This window comes from Mustelus asterias, unplaced genomic scaffold (genome assembly GCF_964213995.1).
Source record: "Mustelus asterias unplaced genomic scaffold, sMusAst1.hap1.1 HAP1_SCAFFOLD_499, whole genome shotgun sequence".
NCBI classification, from domain to species: Eukaryota; Metazoa; Chordata; class Chondrichthyes; order Carcharhiniformes; family Triakidae; genus Mustelus; species Mustelus asterias.
Genome location: NW_027590451.1, coordinates 1 through 21,072, shown reverse-complemented (window position 1 = coordinate 21,072; position 21,072 = coordinate 1). Strand labels below are relative to the sequence as shown.

At 48.4% G+C, this 21,072-nt stretch overlaps 1 protein-coding gene across 1 annotated transcript in view; it reads right to left on the bottom strand.

Moving 5' to 3' along the window:
- The window catches only part of LOC144486871 (unconventional myosin-Ic-like), a gene marked incomplete at its 5' end in the record, with an annotated part of 51,407 nt that extends 35,716 nt beyond the window's left edge, over positions 1-15,691 (bottom strand). Inside the window, 8 exons of the mRNA XM_078204894.1 lie at positions 4,846-4,928; positions 6,280-6,399; positions 7,196-7,267; positions 7,733-7,846; positions 11,198-11,296; positions 13,598-13,777; positions 14,064-14,144; positions 15,493-15,691. Of these exons, the coding sequence (XP_078061020.1) occupies positions 4,846-4,928; positions 6,280-6,399; positions 7,196-7,267; positions 7,733-7,846; positions 11,198-11,296; positions 13,598-13,777; positions 14,064-14,144; positions 15,493-15,691 (948 nt within the window). The remainder of the gene's footprint in view (positions 1-4,845; positions 4,929-6,279; positions 6,400-7,195; positions 7,268-7,732; positions 7,847-11,197; positions 11,297-13,597; positions 13,778-14,063; positions 14,145-15,492) is intronic.
- Positions 15,692-21,072: the final 5,381 nt, after the last annotated feature.

Here is a 21,072-nt window from a genome sequence, read left to right as displayed (position 1 = left end):
ATGTATTTAAGACAGAGATAGATAGGTTCTTAATTGGTAAGGGGCTCAAAGGTTACGGGGAAACGACAGGAGCAAGGGGTTCAGAAACTTATCAGCCACGATTGAATGGCAGAGCAGATTCGATGGGCCGAATGGCCCACTACTGCTCCTATATCTAATGATTTTGTATGTCCAGAATGTGCTACAAACAGCGAAAACTTTTGAACTTCCTTGCGTTTCATAGCCATAAGACAAGGGACTGAGAAAACTAGCCTCCTAAATCAAAACCTTGAGGAGCTATTGGTAAAAGAAATGGAAGCTCCATATTTGGGCAACTGACAAATCTCTGAAGATGCCAGTTAGGAACAAATGAACAGGAAAATCTGTACTGTTGGGAAGGCCTACATCTGAACCGTGCTGGGACTGACATTCTAGCCAGCCCCATAAGTATTGAAGTAGACAGGGTTTTAAACTGAATAGTAGGAGCAAGGGGTCAAATTTGGGAACATGTGGTAGACCAAAGAGTAGAGATAAGGCAAAAGTGAAAGGTATTCATATGAGAAATGATAAACAGACCTTGGCAGGAAGAGACAGAGAGTACAAATCTAAGAGCAAATCAGTACATAAGTTTAGATGCTACAAAAATGATAAAAGGACAAAACTAAAGGCTCTGTATCTAAACACGCATAGCACTCGAAACAAAACAGATGAATTAATAAGTACGATCTGATAGTCATTACAGATGGTAGCCATGGTGTGGAGATGCCAGCATTGGACTGGGGTAAACACAGTAAGAATTCTCACAACACCAGGTTAAGGTCCAACAGGTTTATTTGGTAGCACAAGCCACGAGCTTCCGGAGCGCTGCCCCTTCATCAGGTAAATGGGAGTTACTCCCACTTACCTGATGAAGGGGCAGCACTCCGAAAGCTAGTGGCTTGTGCTACCAAATAAACCTGTTGGACTTTAACCTGGTGTTGTGAGACTTCTTAATGTCAATACAGAGACATGGCTATAGGATGACATAGATTGGGACCTGAATATTGAAGAGTATATGACATTTAGAAAGGACAGGAGATGAAGAAAAAGTGAAGGGGTGGCTCTGCTAATTAGCAACGGTGTTAGAACATTAGAGAGGAATGACCTAAGTTCAGGAAACTAGGATGAAGAGGCAGTTTGAGATGAGATGAGAAATGATAAAAGCAAGCAGTCAAATTGTGGGAGGGGTGTATAGAGCCCCTAATTGTAACTGCACAGTAGGACAGAGTATAAAAGAGATAATGGGACTTTGTCAGAAAGGTGCAGTGATAATCCTATCTCATTGCGAAATACCAGGGGTATTTTAATCTACATATAGATTGGAAAAACCAGATGGGCAAAGGTAGCGAAGATGAAGAGTTCATAGAATGTTTTCTTAGAATAGCATGTTCTGAGCCAACCAGAGGGTAGACAATACCAGACCTGGTATTGCGCAATGAGATAGGATTAACTGATAACCTCTCAAGGAAGGCACCTGACGGGAGCATTGATCATAATCTGATTGAATTTTACATTCAGTTTGAGGGAGAGAAGGATACGTCAAGACTAGTATTTTAAACTTAAATAAGGGTGATTACAAGGGCACGAAACCCTCACAACAGTGAGCTGGCAAATGTACTTAAGAGATAGATCAATAGAGGCTCAGTGGTAGATATTTAAAGGAATATTTCAGAATACAGAGAAGACACAGGTTTCAATGAGAAAGAAAAAATCTGTGGTTAATTAAAACTTAAACTTAAAGAAAAAAGCACATACTTACGCAAAGGCAAGTGGCAGGTCAGACGATTGGAGAGAATATAAAGAACATCAAAGAATGACAAGGAGGTTGACAAGGAGGGAAAAACTAGAACTAGAAAACTAGCTAGTAATATAAAGACAATAAGAGTTTCCATAGATAGTTAAATAAGAGACCTTAATAAACTGAGTGTTGGCCCTATAAAAAGTGCGCTTTGGAAATTGGTGACGGAAAGTAGGGCTATGGCAAAAGAATTGAACAGGTATTTTGCATCAGTCTTCACAGGAGGATACAAGTAACATCCCAGAAATGGTTGTAAATCAGGAAATAGAAGGGAGGAACTCAGGAAAATTACAATTGCTGGGGAAGTGGTACTGGGTAAATTGTTGAGTCTGTGGGCTGACAAATCCCGGCTCCAGATAGACTTTACACTAGGATCTTGAAAGAAGTAGGGAATGAGATCATTGGTTTCAATTTTCCAAAAATTCCCTAGATTTGGGGACGGTTTCATGAGATTGATAGATAACAAATGTAACTCCTTCATTCACAAAGGGAGACAGAAAGCTGGAAACTATAGTCAGCCGAACATCTGTCATAGGAAAAATGGTAGAAGCTATTATTAAAGATATTTGCTGAAATCTTGCTGCCATTCTCATCAGCGGGATCTTGCCATCCCACCAACCATACACCCCCGCTATGGGTCTCCTGGTGGCAAGGGGCGTGTTCATCGGGAAACCCTGTTGATTGAAACCTTTAAGATCCTGAAGGGTGTTAACAGGGTGGATGTGGAGAGGATATTTCGTCTTGTGGGAGAATCCAGAACTAGAGTCACTGTTTAAAAATAAAGGGTTACTCATTTAAGATAGAGATGAAGAGAAACCTTTTCTCTCAGAGGATTGGGAATCTCTGGAACTCTCTTCCTCAAAAGACCGTGGAGGCAGAATCTTTAAGGCAGAGCTAGATAAATTCTTAATTAACAAGGGGGTGAGAGGTTATCAGGGTCAGGCAGGAATGTGGGGTTGAGGTTACAATCAGATCAGCCATGATCTTATTGAATGGCGGAGCAGGCTCAAGGGATCAAGTAGCCCATTCCAGTTCCTAATTTGGAAGTTGGTATGACTATTCTATGGCTGATCTGCGCATTAACTCCATCTGCCTTCAGTCCCTCTGTATCCCTTAATATCATTAGTCAACAAAAATCCTTCAAACTCAAGTTTTGAAATTTTCAATTGACTAGCAGGTTCCACACCTTTATGATTCCAGATTTTCATTCCCATTTGTGTGAAGAAATACTTCCTGAATTCACTCCTAAATGACTTATCTTCTTCTGTAAGATTGCGCTCCTTATTCTGGACTCCCCATCAGAGAAAATAGTTACTCCCTATCTAACCCAGTGATTTCCTTTCATCATTTAATCACCTCAATTAGCTCAGTTCATAATCTCCTATGCTCAAAGGACTAACCAAACTAGTCCACTCTTCATGCTCTCATAATTTAACCCTTTTAGCCTTCGTATCTTTCTGATGAATCTGTGCTGCATCTCCTCCAAGGCTATTATATCTTTTTTGAGGTACGGTCTCCAGAAGTAAACAGCTCCTAAGAACATAAGAACATAACAAATAGGAACAGGAGTAGGCCATCTAGCCCCTCGAGCCTGCCCCGCCATTCAATAAGATCATGGCTGATCTGAAGTGGATCAGTTCCACTTACCCGCCTGATCCCTATAACCCCTAATTCCCTTACCGATCAGGAATCCATCTATCCGTGATTTAAACATATTCAACGAGGTAGCCTCCACCACCTCAGTGGGCAGAGAATTCCAGAGATTCACCACCCTCTGAGAGAAGAAGTTCCTCCTCAACTCTGTCCTAAATTGACCCCCCTTTATTTTGAGGCTGTGCCCTCTAGTTCTAGTTTCCATTCTAAGTGGAAAGAATCTCTCCACCTCTACCCTATCCAGTCCCATCATTATCTTATAGGTCTCTATAAGATCTCCCCTCAGTCTTCTAAATTCCAATGAGTACAAACACAAGCTGCTCAGTCTCTCCTCATAATCAACACCCCTCATCTCTGGTATCAACCTGGTGAACCTTCTCTGCACTCCCTCCAAGGCCAATATATCCTTCCACAAATAAGGAGACCAATACTGCACACAGTATTCCAGCTGTGGCCTCACCAATGCCCTGTACAGATGCAGCAAGACACCTCTGCTTTTATATTCTATCCCCCTTGCGATATAGGCCAACATCCCATTTGCCTTCTTGATCACCTGTTGCACCTGCAGACTGGGTTTTTGAGTCTCATGCACAAGGACCCCCAGGTCCCTTTGCACAGTAGCATGTTGTAATTTTTTTTCATTTAGATAATAATCCAATTTGCTATTATTTCCTCCAAAGTGAATAACCTCGCATTTGTCAACGTTATACTCCATCTGCCAGATCCTCGCCCACTCACTCAGCCTGTCCAAATCTCTCTGCAGACCTTCTACGCCCTCTACACGATTCACTTTTCCACTTATCTTTGTGTCGTCTGCAAACTTTGTTACCCTACACTCAGTCCCCTCCTCCAGATCGTCTATATAAATGGTAAATAGTTGAGGCCCCAGTACTGATCCCTGCGGCACGCCACTAGTTACCATCTGCCAACCAGAAAAGCACCCATTTATTCCGACTCTCTGCTTCCTGTCGGATAGCCAATCCCCAATCCACGCTAACACCCTACCCCCAACTCCGTGTGACCCAATCTTCTTCAGCAACCTTTTGTGAGGCACCTTATCAAACGCCTTTTGGAAATCCAAAAACACCGCATCCACCGGTTCCCCTCCGTCAACCGCACTAGTCACATCTTCATAAAAATCCAACAAGTTCGTCAAGCACGACTTTCCCCTCATGAGTCCATGCTGATTGGATCCAACTTAAGCTTTGAAACAAATTCAGACAACATTGGAAAAACTCAACAGGTCTGCCAGCATCTATCAGGTGCACCTGTCAAACCTGCTGAGGTTTTCCAGTGTCCTCTATTCTTGTTTCAGATTCCAGCATCCGCAGTATTTTGCTTATTTGAGCTTCTGTTTTTTTCCAATAACAATTTACCTGTTATGTTGGAACACCTCAAATCCATAAATATCCAGCAGCCCAATTACATTGGGTCTATTGCGATCGGAATATGTGGAGTCCTGTGGGGGCAAAGGGTATGGAAATTTAAACCCGACGTACCAAATAAAAACAAACTCACTCGCACAGAAATCGGGCTGCAGCAATTTTGGAATTCAGACAACGGTTTGACATTTGATATTGCTGCAGCTTTTATCACAAAACACCCCACTTCCCACGCCCCAACCAAAGTCATCAAACATACCAATCCCGGTGACAGTCTAGCCACACTGTTCCACCATTGGTCACCTGACACCAATCCTCACAACCTTCACCTTCCCCGTGCTAATTGGGAAGTGAACAGAATCTTTGTTATCCTATTGGCTGGTTCTTGACAGTTAAACACTTTGTGTTTAAGTGTTCAAAGAGAGTGAAGGAAACAAGTAATATCTTTAAAATTCCCACTTTTACTTGTTCTCAGGATACGTTCATTTCAGGGATTGAAACAACTGAAGGTCACTTCAGAGCTGAACATGTTGCTGTGGGGCCAAGAGTCACATACTGGCCCAGACACAGTAAAATAGCCAATTTCCTTCCCTGACTGAGATTAATCCACTCCTGCCCCACCCCAACATAATCCACCCTAATCACCCTAACACAACCCACCCTAATCACCCTAACACAACCCACCCTAATCACCCCAACACAACCCACCCTAATCACCCTAACACAACCCAGACCGGCGCAATCCAACCCAGACCGGAGCAATCCAACCCAGACCGGCGCAATCCAACCCAGACCGCCGCAATCCAACCCAGACCGCCGCAATCCAACCCAGACCGGCGCAATCCAACCCAGACCGCCGCAATCCAACCCAGACCGGCGCAATCCAACCCAGACCGGCGCAATCCAACCCAGACCGGCGCAATCCAACCCAGACCGGCGCAATCCAACCCAGACCGGAGCAATCCAACCCAGACCGCCGCAATCCAACCCAGACCGGCGCAATCCAACCCAGACCGGCGCAATCCAACCCAGACCGGAGCAATCCAACCCAGACCGGCGCAATCCAACCCAGACCGCCGCAATCCAACCCAGACCGCCGCAATCCAACCCAGACCGGCGCAATCCAACCCAGACCGGCGCAATCCACCCTGATGTAATCCATCCTAACCAACCCAATATAATGCACCCTAACGTAATCTGTTGTAACCATCCTGTGCCTGGGTTGTTCACAGCTGATTCCTGGTAAATATCTTTAAATCGGAACAACCCTGGAAAGAAGGTGATGCCAACTAAGTCACAATCTATATCCTGTGTTTGTCATACAATGCTAGCCATCTCTCTCACTGTACTGTGCAGCACAGGAGCGAGAGGAGCACAAACAGATCTAAAGGCCCCCAATAGGAAAGCCGAGTTCCACACTGCCATTACCCTGTGGGCCAGAGACTTGTTGATCTTGTGGACCAGCCAGGAGAAGGTGCGGCCGTAGATAGCCTTTGCCAGAGCGTCCCGTGCATAGGCTGCTTGCTCAACATTCAGAGGACTGATCAGCTACAAGACAAAGAGGAGAAATAACAATCAGAACATTCACAGGAACCAGGACAGGCTATTTATCCCCTCGAGCCTGTTCTGTCATTCTATTAAATTATAACCGATAAACATCTCAACTCCATTTGCCCACCTGGGCTCTGCATTCATTAAGACCTTACCTCAAAATCTATCAATCTCTCTTTTGAAATTTAGAATTGACCCCAGTTCAGCTGTTATTTGGGAGAGGGTTCCAAATCTCCACTTAGTGTGAAGATATGTTTCCTGATGTCACTCCGGAACAGCCAAAATCTAACTGTAAAATTCTATGTTTTGGACTCCCCTCACAAGAGGAATGAGAGTAGATAGATAACTCATTTAACCATCTTAAACAAGCGTCTCATACTGATGGATGTGCATCTGGTTGGAAGGATCTTCAGTTGCAAGCAATAAAATAATTAACTTCACAAAGTAAACAAAGAAAAGGGTTTAATAAAGAAACTTCATTATTCCAACACTCAGGCCACTCCCTGGGCCACATAAGCTCCCCACAATCCCCACCTGCTTTTAATTGTCATTGGTTACACGATAACAGATTCCAATGTTATCATTGGTAACATTATAACAATGGATTTGTACTGCACCCCTCCAAGGAAAATATAACCTTCCTAAGGCTTGGTTCCCAAATTGGACCAGAGCTTTTTCCAGCTATAATGTTACTACTTCCCTTTCTGCTCATTGTCAATGCAACAATTACACTGGGGAATCCCATGTCTCAGATTCAGAAGCAAAGACTTTAGAGCTATCAGACAATCCTCACCTCCTCCCCCTTGGCAATGATTTTCTTGTGAGTCAGAGCCTCTCGCAGGACAGTGCCAGGCATCCCAAGAAGCTAAAATTAAGAGCAAAAGAAAATGTTAATTTAACATAACTCTTTACGTAATGCAGAACAGGGCCCTCCTCCCAAACTGAAGGGGTGGAGTATGAGGCGGTGTGTAGGTTAAGGGGGCAGGGTACACGGGGAGAGGGAGGGACGTACGAGGAAGGGCCAGGGAACCAGAACTCGGCATTTGGACTTGCTTTGTTGCTGCTGGAAGATAATTGAACCGATTACAAATGATTATCTATCATTCCATGTCACAAGAGCTAAAACTGAAGAAGGACAGCATGTTGTTTATATTTAAATGTGGTTGTTTATTTAGATGGAGTTTAGAAATTTCTAGATAATCTGATCCAATCTGAGAAAGTCCCAGAGGCTAAACGAATGTGGAGGAATACATCACATTACAAAATGATTAGTGATTCGGTGACTAATGACGAATCTCGCATTGCGTCAGCGGAGAGTATTATTACTGACCCGGGACAGCAGTCTGATCTGATTTTCACCGGTAATGGTGGCATTTCCATCATCGTCTGAGGAGCATTGTAAATTCCCCAGGTGTAGAACACTGGCTACAACATTCAGCAGCTCCTGTTCAAAGTAGAAGGGAAAATAAAGGGGTTCATAGAAGATACAGCAAGCTCCCACTCCCCCCCCCCCCTCTGACCCAACCTCCCTCCCTCTGCCCCCTTCCTCCATCCCACTGCTCCCTTCCGCTCTATTCCACCTTCCACCCACCCTCCCTATCCCCCATCCTGCCCCTTCCTCTCTGTGCACTCTGGCCCCCTCTCTCCCTCAGCCTACACCGTTCCGCCCAATTTCTGCAACCATGGCCACCAGCTTTGCTGGTTTCTGGACTGCAGACCGTATTCTGGGAGAATGGGTCAGTGACTGAAACACAGATACTGAGATTGGTACCAGGCAGCATGCCCAACTTTAAAAATTACTCAATGCTTTCTGCCACGCTGGAACTTGAGTAGAAAACACCTCCCACACAATCCCAGTAGATGTGGATATTTACCGAACATTCCACCATTCACTAACCAATGAAGGAAAACCTTTGCAATGATTAAAACACACTTGCCAAGATACTGGATAAACCTGATCTAGGGTCCAATGGGCTGGATAGTGAGGGGGCCAATGCCACATTGTAGCCTCAGCGAGACAGTGCCTTTGTGGAGAGGAAAGGAATGGAATTGAGAGAGGAAGAGGGAGGGCTCACCTTCCCCCCCACCTCCCGCAGAGAAAAGTTGTGTTTATTTAGGGGATTTGGGGGTAATTGAGGAAATTCTCATTGAGGGATTGAATATCTCTTTCAGGTATTTGAGGAATGTACCAGGGGTCGACAGTCACTGTCCTTAAACAGGGCTCAAACCAAGCAACCCGCTTCGTTGTGATGACAATACTGCGTAATCAGTATAAAGGTGAGCGGTCAGCGAGGGACATCTTCCCATCTCCTTTACCCACTGGGGCTTAGACAGGGAGAGGACGGGGATTATTGGTAAACACAGAAAATAGAAGTAGCAGTAAGCCATTTGGCTCCTCAAGCCTGCTCCAACATTCAGTATGATCATGGCTGGTCCTCTATCTCCAACATACAAACTTAGCAACAAGAATCAGGAGCAGGTCATTCAGCCCCTCAACCTGCTCAGGTATTTAATAAGATCATGGCTGATCTGAGAGTAACCTCAAATTTACAACCTGCCCAGCCCTGATGACCTATCACCCACCTTTTTATATTTCTGGCTATCTTTCTCTCGTACTCTAATTTTTCCCTCCTTAATAATCTTTCAGTCACTATTTGCTGTTTCTTATATTCAGACCTGCCACCTGTCTTTGCACAATTATTAACCTTTCTACTTAATCATGGATGGTTGGTCCATCCCTTCTTTACTGATTGGGATGTATCTGTTCTGTTCATTCTGAAATGTTTGCATCTCTATTGACCTATCCTATAACCTAATTGCCAGTTCATGTTAGCCAACTCAGCTTTCATAATTGCCCTTATCTAACTTTAAGAACATAGTCTCAGACCCGCTCCTCTCTCCCTCAAACTGAATGTAAATTCAATCATATTATGGTGCACCTTTATAAGGGGTGCCATCACCCTGAGATCATTAATTATTCCCATCTCATATCACAGTACCAGTTCTAGTATGGCCTGCTCTCTGGTTGGCTACGGAACATGCTGTTCTTAGATACTATCCCAAAAACATTCAATGGATTCCTTACCTAGGCTACATTTGTCCTTCTGACTTCTTTATGCAAATTAAAATCTCCCATGATAATTGCTGTTTTTTTCCTGACAAGCTCCAATTATTTCTTCCTTTATGCTTCATCCCACCATGCATTTACTGTTAGGGTCCCTGTACACCACACTCACAAGTGACTTCTTACCATTACCATTTCTCATTTCTACCCAAACCATTGCCACATCCTGGTTTCCTGAACTTGGGTCATCCCTCTCTATTGTTGTAATCTCATCATTAACTAACAGAGCCACCCCTCCACCTTGTCCTCACTGCCTTTCCTTCCTCCCATTGGGAGCTGGAGGGGGTGGATTTGAATTTGCACTCTCTGGACCTGAGACTTTAAAATATCCATACGGGACAAACAATAACAGGAGATGGGAGACGCGAGATGCTGGAATTAGGAGGAATAGCCAAAAGTAATTTTTGAAGATGAAGGATGTTATATTAAAACCAATGGTAACATGCTTTGAGGGTCAGCTGACCCCATCGACAATGTAACCAATGACAAAATGATGTAGTGGTCTGGTGATCAGCTGACCCAGTATAAATAGAAAGCAGATGAGGATTGTGGGGAGCTTGTGTGGCCCAGGGGAGTGTTGATGTAATGAAGTTTCTTTATTATACCTTTTTCTTTGATTTACTTTGTGAAGTTCTTTTATCACTTGGAACTGAAGTATCTTTACTGCCGGACAAACATTAACAACAATATATATATTTTTTAAAAACCTATAGGATTCAATTCACTTTGCTGATTTTCCTCTCTCTAGCCCATGGGCAACATTCCAGCTACTCTGCTGTCTGTCTCAGAAACCTGGAGAATAAATAAAAATCTGTGGCAGAAAGCCGAGGCCTTTGGAATGTGGATGCTGAGATGTTTGTTAAAAATTCCATCTACAGACGATCAGACCAACAGAGAGGTGTTTGAAATAACAAGAACAAAGAGTCACTTAAAAGTGACATCCAGAAAAGAAAATGTCCGTATTTCAGTCATGGTCAGAGCTGAAATTCCAGAGATCTCTCCTATGGGGGAAGGTGGAGGCAGCAGAAAGAGGGGTCGGCCGAGGCAGAAAGAGGGGTCGGCCGAGGCAGAATTAGATGACGGATGTCACAAAGCGGCTGTAGATAAGCTCCAGTGAATTTATGAGGATGGTGTAAGACAGCTGAGTGCGATATACTGGGACAGCAGATTTTCTGGCATGACTTATAAGCAGCAGCTCCCACTTGTGGGGAGGGAGGAGTGTAACTAAATATAGGATCAATTTGGATAGAAATCCAACAAGGAATTCAGAAAAAAAACATCTTTACTCAAAGAGTGGTGAGAATGTGGAACTCGCTACGACAGCGAATGGTTGAAATGAAGAGCTTAGAATAATTTAAGGGGAAGCTGAATAAACACACGAGGGAACAGAGCTATAGAATGGTAGATTTCGATGGGAAAAGGTTCACCAAGAGCATTAACTCCAGTATGTGCTGGTTAGGCCAAATGTCCTGTTTCTGTGCCACAGATCCTGTGTAATTCTCTGGATTTATGATCCAGGACCAACATCACGTCCCAATTCTAGCTTCTGCCTCAAGCCACCCGTGAAGCCTGGCACATTCCTGCCAGGATTCAAACCCAGGACAATCAGACCCCAAACCTAAACACAGTATCGGAAATCACTGACACACCCCAGCAGAGGCCAGGACCTACCTCTATGTCAGCATCACTGAAATCAATGACAGACAGCGCTTTGTGCACAGTTCTCCAATCATTCTTATCGTTGATGGAGCTCACTTTCGCACAATGACCCTGAAAGACAGAACAAGCATTTTTTTCAGTAAAGGAATTATTGTCACACACAGTGTCCCTTCCACAGACTGACTGACTGAGTGACAGCAGATGCTGGTGGACGCAGAGCTGGAACTGATTTTGGGGAGCATGTCTGCCAAAATTTCAGAATAAGATTTACTGATGAAGAAAGATGGAAGTTCACTTCCAATCTCCACTTATTATTTCCCAATTTTCCGTCTCTCCCTCTCTGCAGGTGCTGTCTTTCCTGAGATCAGACATCTGCCAATACACCATCTTCCGTGACACTGACTGAGGGATTAAACCTAGCAAGAGAGCGCAGACAGGATATTGCACTGTGTGAGGCATCGTCCTCTCCTATTATTGATGCATTTTCCAGCAGCCAGGGGCACTGGAGAGAGATCAGGTCCTGGCAGATTCATAGAGAATTCCATAGAATCCCTACAGTGCAGAAGGAGGCCATTCGGCCCATCAAACCTGCACCGACAACAATCCCACCTATCCCTGTAACCCCACATATTTACCCTGCTAATCCCTCTGGCACTAAGGGGCAATTTAGCATGGCCAATCCACCTAACCCGCACATCTTTGCACTGTGGGAGGAAACCGGAGCACCCGGAGGAAACCCACGCAGTCACGGGGAGAATGTACAAACTTCGCACAGTGACCCAAGCCAGGAATCGAACCCTGATCCCTGGCGCTGTGAGGCAGCAGTGCTAACCACTGTGCCACCCCTCACTAGCTCAGCAATAGCTGAGGTCAACACAGCACAAGGACCTGCCTGTACTCTCTCCTCAGCCCAAGTGTTTTTAATTCTTTTACAGGATGTGGGCATCACTGGTTAGTCCAGATTTTATTGCCGATTCTTAATTGCCCTTCAGAAGGTGATGCTGAGCTACCTTCTTGAGCCACTGGAGTCTCTGAGGTGTAGGTACACCTACAGTGCTGTTAGGAAGGGAGTGCCTAGGATTTTGACCCAGTGACAGTGAAGGAACAGTGATATATTTCCAAGTCAGGATAGTGAGTGACTTTGAGGGGAACTTCCAGTTGATGGTGTTCCCGTGTATCTGCTTTCCTTCCCCTTCTAGATGGTAGCATCTAGATGGTAGCAGTCGTGGCTTTGGAAGGTGCTGCCTAAGAAACCTTGGTGAGTTCATGCAGTGCATCTTTTAGATGGTACACACTGCTGCCACTGTGACTTGGTGAAGGAGAGATTGAATGTTTGTGGATGTAGTAGCAAAGAAGTGGGCTGCTTTGCTCTGGATGGTGCTAAGCTTCTTGAGTATTGTTTGAGCTGCACCCATCCAGGCAAGTGGAGAGGATTCCATCACACTCCTGACTTGTGCCTTGTAGATGGCGGACAGGCCTCGAGAGGTCAGGAGGTGAGTTACTCGCCATACAATTCCTAGCCTTTCACCTGCTCTTTCAGCTTCAGTATTTATAAGGCTAGTCTAGTTCAGTTTCTGGTCAATGGGTAACCCCCAGGATGTTGATAGTGGGGAATTCAATGATTGCCATGGGGCAATGGTTAGATCCTCTATTGTTGAAGATGGTCATTGCCTGGCACCTGTGTGGCACGAACGTTACTTGCCACATGTCAGCCCAAGCCTGGATATTATCCAGATCTTGCTGCATTTGGACACGGACTGCTTCAGTATCTGAGGAATTGCGAATGGTGCTGAACATTGTGCAATCATCAGCGAACATCCCCACTTCTGACCTTATGATGGAGGGAAGGTGATTGGTGAAGCAGCTGAGGATGGTTGGGTCGAGGACACTGACCCTGAGGGACTCCTGCAGTGATGTCCTGGAGCTGAGATGATTGACCTCCAACCACCACAACCATCTTCCTTTGTGCCGGGGATGACTCCAACCAGTGAAGAGTTTCCCCCAAATCCCATTGATTCCAGTTTTGCTAGGACTCCTTGATGCCACACTCAGTCGAATGCTGCCTTGATGCCAAGTGCTGTCACTCTCACCTCTGGAATTTAGCTCTTTCGTCCATGTTTGAACCAAGGCTGTAATGAGGTCAGGAGCTGAGTGACCCTGGCAGAACCCAAACTGTGTGTCACTGAGCAGGTTATTGCTGAGCAGGTGCTGCTTGATAGCACTGTTGATGACCCCTTCCATCACTTTACTGATGATCGAGAGTAGACTGATTGGGCCGGTAATTGGCCAGGTTGGATTTATCCTGTTTGTTGTGTACAGGACATATATTGCTGGGAAGATGCTTCTCACTTTTTGGCTAACTCAAGTGTCTGTTTCCCCAACCCGCACTCAGACTCTCCACACTCTCCTTACTTTGATGAGATATTGGTAGCTCTGAGGATTGCGTTCCAGCCCCAGCCTCCTCAGTAGTTCCTCTTCACCACCTTCTATCACTTGGTAAAAGATGTGAAAGTTCCTCTCGCCATGATTCTGATGAACTACCCGAGATTTCTCCAGCAGGTAGTTGAGGATGTGACCTCCCACCGGTGCCCCCTGTAAACACAAAACACAGCCAGTTACCAGCAGTCCAGCAAACCACCTAAACAGAACCAATGGGAGGAAGAGGGAGTGTGTGAACCCCAGCCGTTAGCAAGTCTAACAGGCGAAAACAGCAAAAACTGAAGATGATATGTCCAATCAAACGGCAAAGGAGAAAGTAATCAGAATATCTAGAAATTCCAAAAGAGCTTCCCCGAAGTCTGATGAACTTCACGCACACACAGTGCTTACACAACTCAGACTCCAGCAATGTTAGCACTGAATATTTCCCCATTCTTACCCTGAAATCAAACTGGATGTCCATGTACTTGCCAAAGCGACTGGAATTATCATTACGTAGCGTCTTAGCATTTCCAAATGCCTGAAAACACAAAACAAGGATTGCTGGGTCAAGGTTGGTCTCAGGCCTGTGAACAACAGTTCCTCACTCTGGATCAAGAACATTTCTTTTACAGCAAACTCCCAACCAAGTGTGTGTGCAAACCAGCACTAGGGGTGGAGCCGAGGAGGGAGGGTCAGAATTCTCACCACTCCAATCTCTGCATTCAGAACTACTTCCAAACATTTAAAAAAAGTAAAATAAAAACAGAAAATGCTGGAAAATCTCAGCAGCTCTGACAAAGGGTCATCTAGACTGGAAACGTTGGCTCTATTCTCTCCCCACAAATGCTGTCAGATCTGCTGAGATTTTCCAGCATTTTCTGTTTTTGTTTCAGATTCCCACATCTGCGGTATTTTGCTATGATAAATGACTAAAATACTGCAAATGATGAAAATGTGAAATAAAGACAGAAAACGCTGGAAACACTCGGCAGTCTGCAGCACTATGCAGAGGAAAGCAGAATTAACATTTCAGGTGGATAAGCTTTCATCTTTCTCCTCCTCCCTGCTCCAATGAAAGGCGAGTTCACCCCATTCCCCATATCAGATCTCTTCACTGGGCATTGTTTCTCGGTGCTATATATTTAAGTAGTTGCATGATTGCTTCAAGAGCAGGTCACATGATTTGATGGAGATGTCATTCAAGTGTTTCAGAGGCCTCTGCTTTTAGTTTCAGTTTGTACTCTACAGGAAAAAGACACAGGGGCGGCACGGTAGCACAGTGGTTAGCACTGCTGCTTCACAGCTCCAGGGACCTGGGTTCGATTCCCGGCTCGGGTCACTGTCTGTGTGGAGTTTGCACATTCTCCTCGTGTCTGCGTGGGTTTCCTCCGGGTGCTCCGGTTTCCTCCCACAGTCCAAAGATGTGCGGGTTAGGTTGATTGGCCATGCTAAATTGCCCCTTAGTGTCCCGAGATGCGTAGGTTAGAGGGATTAGCGGGTAAATGTGTAGGGATATGGGGGTAGGGCCTGGGTGGGATTGTGGTCGGTGCAGACTCGATGGGCCAAATGGCCTCTTTCTGTACTGTAGGGTTTCTATTAATTCTATGAAAAAAGCTTCTAGAATAAATCTGTTGTTGTTAGTCTGAATCTACCTGGACAAACTTTCTCTTTGTTTAAAACCCACAGCTCCTAACATAGTTAGAGCATTAGAGTCTGTTTGGAACTGTCCATGACAGACTCAATAATAAAAGCTCCCTCTTGTGCCAGGTGAATCAAGGTTCAGAATTTCCCCACAGAAATCAGGTGCTCCACGTGGAGGTTTGTCCATCACATGAAGTGTCCACCGGTTAACAATATCCCATCATTATCCAGAGGAAACTGCTTACCTCCAGCACCGGGTTAGACTGGAGCAGCCGGTCTCGCACTGTCTCCACTCTCACGCTGGCTGGACAGGTCACTGCGTAATACTGAAGGATCTTCTTGGAGGCTTCTGTTTTCCCAGCACCACTCTCACCGGAGATCAGGATGCACTGGTCTTTTCGCTCTGACCTCATTGAACGGTACGAGTTGTCTGAAATGGCATAACTGCATAACACAAGGCATCTGCTTAGGAGCTGGTATTTGGAAATACAAAACTACTTCATCAAACTGTCCTCAAAATGTAACCCTTCTAGCCCAGGGGATCATTCTCGTAAATCTGTGCCGTGTCCCCTTCCAAGGTCAAAATATCCTTCCTGAATTGCGGGGCCCAGAACTGAACACATTTACTCCAGATGGGGTCAAAGCAGAGGCTGATGTAATTTAATATTTTGTGTGGCCCCTGCGTGAGCCCAGACAGTTGATACTTAGCAATAGGGACGTCACCCTGGAGCCCAATCGTGTCCTTGCCGAGAAAGCAATGGGTTTGATTCAGGGCTGATTCTTCCCTCCCAGGAGACAAGTGTCGATTGCAGCATTGCACAGGGGATGAGTCTAGTGCAGAAACTGTTGCTGCCTCAGCCCAACACAACACAGGCAGATCCCAGCCAGGGTGGCACTGCCTTCAGTCAGATTACTGGACAAAGCCAACAACAGCCTTTCAGCTTGAAATTGCCTGGCCCAACACTTTAGATCAGAGTGAGGGCTTAATGTCAACAAAATGAAAGAGATTGTCATTGACTTCAGGAAGCGTAAAGGAGAACATGCCCCTGTCTACATTAACGGGGACGAAGTAGAAAGGGTCGAGAGCTTCAGGTTTTTAGGTGTCCAGATCACCACCAACCTGTCCTGGTCCCCCCCATGCCGACACTATAGTTAAGAAAGTCCATCAATGCCTCTACTTTCTCAGAAGACTAAGGAAATTTGGCACGTCAGCTACAACTCTCACCATCTTTCACAGATACACCATAGAAAACATTCTTTCTGGTTGTATCACAGCTTGGTATGGCTCCTGCTCTGCCCAAGACTCAAGGAACTACAAAAGGTCGTGAATGTAGCCCAATCCATCACGCAAACCAGTCTCCCATCCATTGACTCTGTCTACACTTCCCGCTGCCTCGGCAAAGCAGCCAGAATAATTAAGGACCCCACGCATCCCGGATGTTCTCTTTTTCACCTTCTTCCGTCGGGATAAAGATACAAAAGTCTGAAGGCACATACCAACTGACTCAAGAACAGCTTCTTCCCTGCTGCTGTCAGACCTTTGAATGGACCTACCTTACATTAAGTTGATCTTTCTCTACACCCTAGCTATGACTGTAACACTACATTCTGTACTCTCTCGTTTCCTTCTCTATGAACGGTATGCTTTGTATAGCGTGTAAGAAATAATAATTTTCACTGTTTGTTAATACATGTGACAATAATAAATCAAATCAAATCAAAATGAGCTTGTGAAATCCAATGGCCATCGAGAAAGACAGATGCAAGAGCACTCAACAAGCTCAATATTAAAACCATCCATAACATGGAAAGACATTGAAAGGAGCTTCACAGGAGCGTGGTTAGACATAAATAAACACCAAGACACATAAAGGAGATACTGACAGGGAGCTTAGAGGAGGAGAGAGAGGTGAAGAGTTTTCAGAGGGAATTCCAGAGCTTAGGATCTTGGTAGCTGAAGCCACATCCATCAATAGTGGAGCAATTAAGATCAGGAATACACAACAGGCTCGGATTGGAGGAGGGTGGACATTGCAAAGTTGTAGGTGATAGAGTTTGGGAGAGGGAAGGTCACAGAGCGATTTGAAAACAAGGAAAAAAGTTGCCAAACCAGGAGCCAATGTAGGTCAGTGAGCTCAGGGGGTGGTGGGTGATTGGTACTTGACGTGGATTAAGAGCAGGCAGGGATTTAAAATGAGCTGAGGTTCCCAGAGGGTGCAGGGTGGGAGCTTGGCCAGGAGGGTGCTGGTTAATCAAATCTACATGGGACAAAGATATGGATGAGGGTTTCAGCAACAGATGAACTGAGACATGCAATGCTACACAGTCAATACTATCCAGGAAAAACAGTCCACTGGTTGGCACCCCATCCACCACCTTCAACATTCACTCTCTCCACTACTGATGCACAGTGGCAGCTGTGTGTGCCATCTACAGGGTGCAGTGCAGCAACTCACCAAGGCTCATTCGACAGCACCTTCTAAACCCAGGTTCTCTGCCATCTAGAAGGACAAGGGCAGCAGACACATGGGAATACCACATCTACAAGTTCCCTTCCAAGCTATCCACCATTCTAACTTGGAAATATATCACCGTTCCTTCACTGTTGCGAAGTCAAAATCTTGGAACCCCCTCCCTAACAGCACTGTGGTGTACCTACACCTCCCTCTCTAACAGCACTGTGGTGTACCTACACCTCCCTCTCTAACAGCACTGTGGTGTACCTACACCTCCCTCTCTAACAGCACTGTGGTGTACCTACACCTCCCTCCCTAACAGCACTGTGGTGTACCTACACCTCCCTCCCTAACAGCACTGTGGTGTACCTACACCTCCCTCCCTAACAGCACTGTGGTGTACCTACACCTCCCTCCCTAACAGCACTGTGGTGTACCTACACCTCCCTCTCTAACAGCACTGTGGTGTACCTACACCTCCCTCCCTAACAGCACTGTGGTGTACCTACACCTCCCTCCCTAACAGCACTGTGGTGTACCTACACCTCCAGGGCTAGAGCAGTTCAAGAAAGAGCTCACCGCGACCTTTGCAAAGGCAATTAAGGATGGGCAATAAATGCTGGCCTAACCAGTGATGCCCACACCCCATGAATGAATAAAAGGGAAAATAGGAGCTACGTGCTCCTACTTAGAATCTGAAGACGTTCCCCCATATCATCGGACCTCTCAGGGACAAAAGTGGGGAATTATGCTTAGAGCCCAAAGAAGTAGGGGAGATCCTAAATGAATACTTTGCGTCGGTATTCACAAAGGAGAGGGATGTGTTGACTGGGAGTATCTCGGAGGGGAGTGTTGACCCGTTAGAGAAAATCTCCATTACAAGGGAGGAAGTGTTAGGTTTTTTAGGGAATATAAAGACTGACAAATCCCCAGGGCCTGATGGAATCTATCCAAGGCTGCTCAGGGAGACGAGAGATGAAATCGCTGGGCCTCTGACGCAAATCTTTGTCTCGTCACTGGACACAGGTGAGGTCCCAGAGGATTGGAGGATAGCTAATGTGGTCCCGTTATTTAAGAAGGGTAGGAAGGATAACCCGGGTAATTATAGGCCGGTGAGCTTGACGTCTGTGGTCGGGAAGTTGTTGGAGAGGATTCTTAGAGATAGGATGTATGCGCATTTAGAAAGGAATAAGTGTATCTATGCCTTTCATAATTTTATACACCTCTATTAGGTCACTCCTCATCCTCCGTCTTTCCAGTGAGAACAACCCCAGTTTACCCAATCTCTCCTCATAACTAAGCCCTTCCATACCAGGCAATGTGAGGTGGGGGGAGTGAGGTGGGGGGAGTGAGGTGGGGGGAGTGAGGTGGGGGGGGAGTGAGTGGGGGGGGAGTGAGTGGGGGGGGGAGTGAGTGGGGGGGAGTGAGTGGGGGGGGAGTGAGTGGGGGGGGAGTGAGTGGGGGGGGAGTGAGTGGGGGGGAGTGAGTGGGGGGGAGTGAGTGGGGGGGAGTGAGTGGGGGGGAGTGAGTGGGGGGGAGTGAGTGGGGGGGAGTGAGTGGGGGGGAGTGAGTGGGGGGGAGTGAGTGGGGGGGAGTGAGTGGGGGGGAGTGAGTGGGGGGGAGTGAGTGGGGGGGAGTGAGTGGGGGGGAGTGAGTGGGGGGGAGTGAGTGGGGGGGAGTGAGTGGGGGGGAGTGAGTGGGGGGGAGTGAGTGGGGGGGAGTGAGTGGGGGGGAGTGAGTGGGGGGGAGTGAGTGGGGGGGAGTGAGTGGGGGGGAGTGAGTGGGGGGGAGTGAGTGGGGGGGAGTGAGTGGGGGGGAGTGAGTGGGGGGGAGTGAGTGGGGGGGGAGGGAGTGGGGGGGGTGAGTGGGGGGGGAGTGAGTGGGGGGGAGTGAGTGGGGGGGAGTGAGTGGGGGGGAGTGAGTGGGGGGGAGTGAGTGGGGGGGAGTGAGTGGGGGGGAGTGAGTGGGGGGGAGTGAGTGGGGGGGAGTGAGTGGGGGGGAGTGAGTGGGGGGGAGTGAGTGGGGGGGAGTGAGTGGGGGGGGAGTGAGTGGGGGGGGAGTGAGTGGGGGGGGAGTGAGTGGGGGGGGAGTGAGTGGGGGGGGAGTGAGTGGGGGGGAGTGAGTGGGGGGGGGAGTGAGTGGGGGGGGAGTGAGTGGGGGGGAGTGAGTGGGGGGGAGTGAGTGGGGGGGAGTGAGTGGGGGGGGAGTGAGTGGGGGGGGAGTGAGTGGGGGGGAGTGAGTGGGGGGAAGTGAGTGGGGGGAAGTGAGTGGGGGGAAGTGAGTGGGGGGAAGTGAGTGGGGGGAAGTGAGTGGGGGGGAAGTGAGTGGGGGGGAGTGAGTGGGGGGGAGTGAGTGGGGGGGAGAGGGGAGTGGGGGGGGGAGTGGGGGGGGGAGTGGGGGGGGCGGGGGGGGGGGGAGTGGGGGGGGGGAGTGGGGGGGGGGGAGTGGGGTGGGGAGTGGGGGGGGAGTGGGGGGGGGGAGTGGGGGGGAGTGGGGGGGGGAGTGGGGGGGGGGAGTGGGGGGGGGAGTGGGGGGGTGAGTGGGGGGGTGGGGGTGGGAGTGGGGGGGGTGAGTGAGGGGGGTGGGGGGGAGTGGGGGGGGTGGGGGGGGGAGTGGGGGGTGGGGGGGGGAGTGGGGGTGGGGGGGGAGTGGGGGGTGGGGGGGAGTGGGGGGGAGTGGGGGGGTGGGGGGGGGGACTGTGGGGGGGGAGTGGCGGGGGGAGTGGGGGGGGAGTGGGGGGGGAGTGGGGGGGTGGGGGGGAGTGTGGGGGGGGATGGGGGGGAAGTGGGGGGGGGAGTGGGGGGAGTGGGGGGGGAGTGGGGGGGGAGTGGGGGGGGGAGTGGGGGGGGTGGGGGGGGGAGTGGGGGGGGGTGGGGGGGGGAGTGGGGGGTGGGGGGAGTGGGGGGGGTGGGGGGGGAGTGGGGGGGTGGGGGGGGGAGTGGGGGGGTGGGGGGGGGGAGTGTGGGGGGGGGAGTGGCGGGGGGGAGTGGCGGGGGGGAGTGGCGGGGGGGAGTGGCGGGGGGAGTGGGGGGGGAGTGGGGGGGGGAGTGGGGGGGGGAGTGGGGGGGGGAGTGGGGGGGGGAGTGGGGGGGGATTGGGGGGGGGAGTGGGGGGGGGGAGTGGGGGGCGGAGTGGGGGGGGGAGTGGGGGGGGGAGTGGGGGGGGGAGTGGGGGGGGAGTGGGGGGGGGAGTGGGGGGGGGAGTGGGGGGGGGAGTGGGGGGGGAGTGGGGGGGGGAGTGGGGGGGGGAGTGGGGGGGAGGTTGGGAGGTTGGGAGGTGTGGGAGTGGGGTGTAGGGGGGGGAGGTGGGGTGGGGAGGGGAAGGTGGCAGCCAAAGGCCATGCTAATTTAAATCAATGTTGCAAACTGG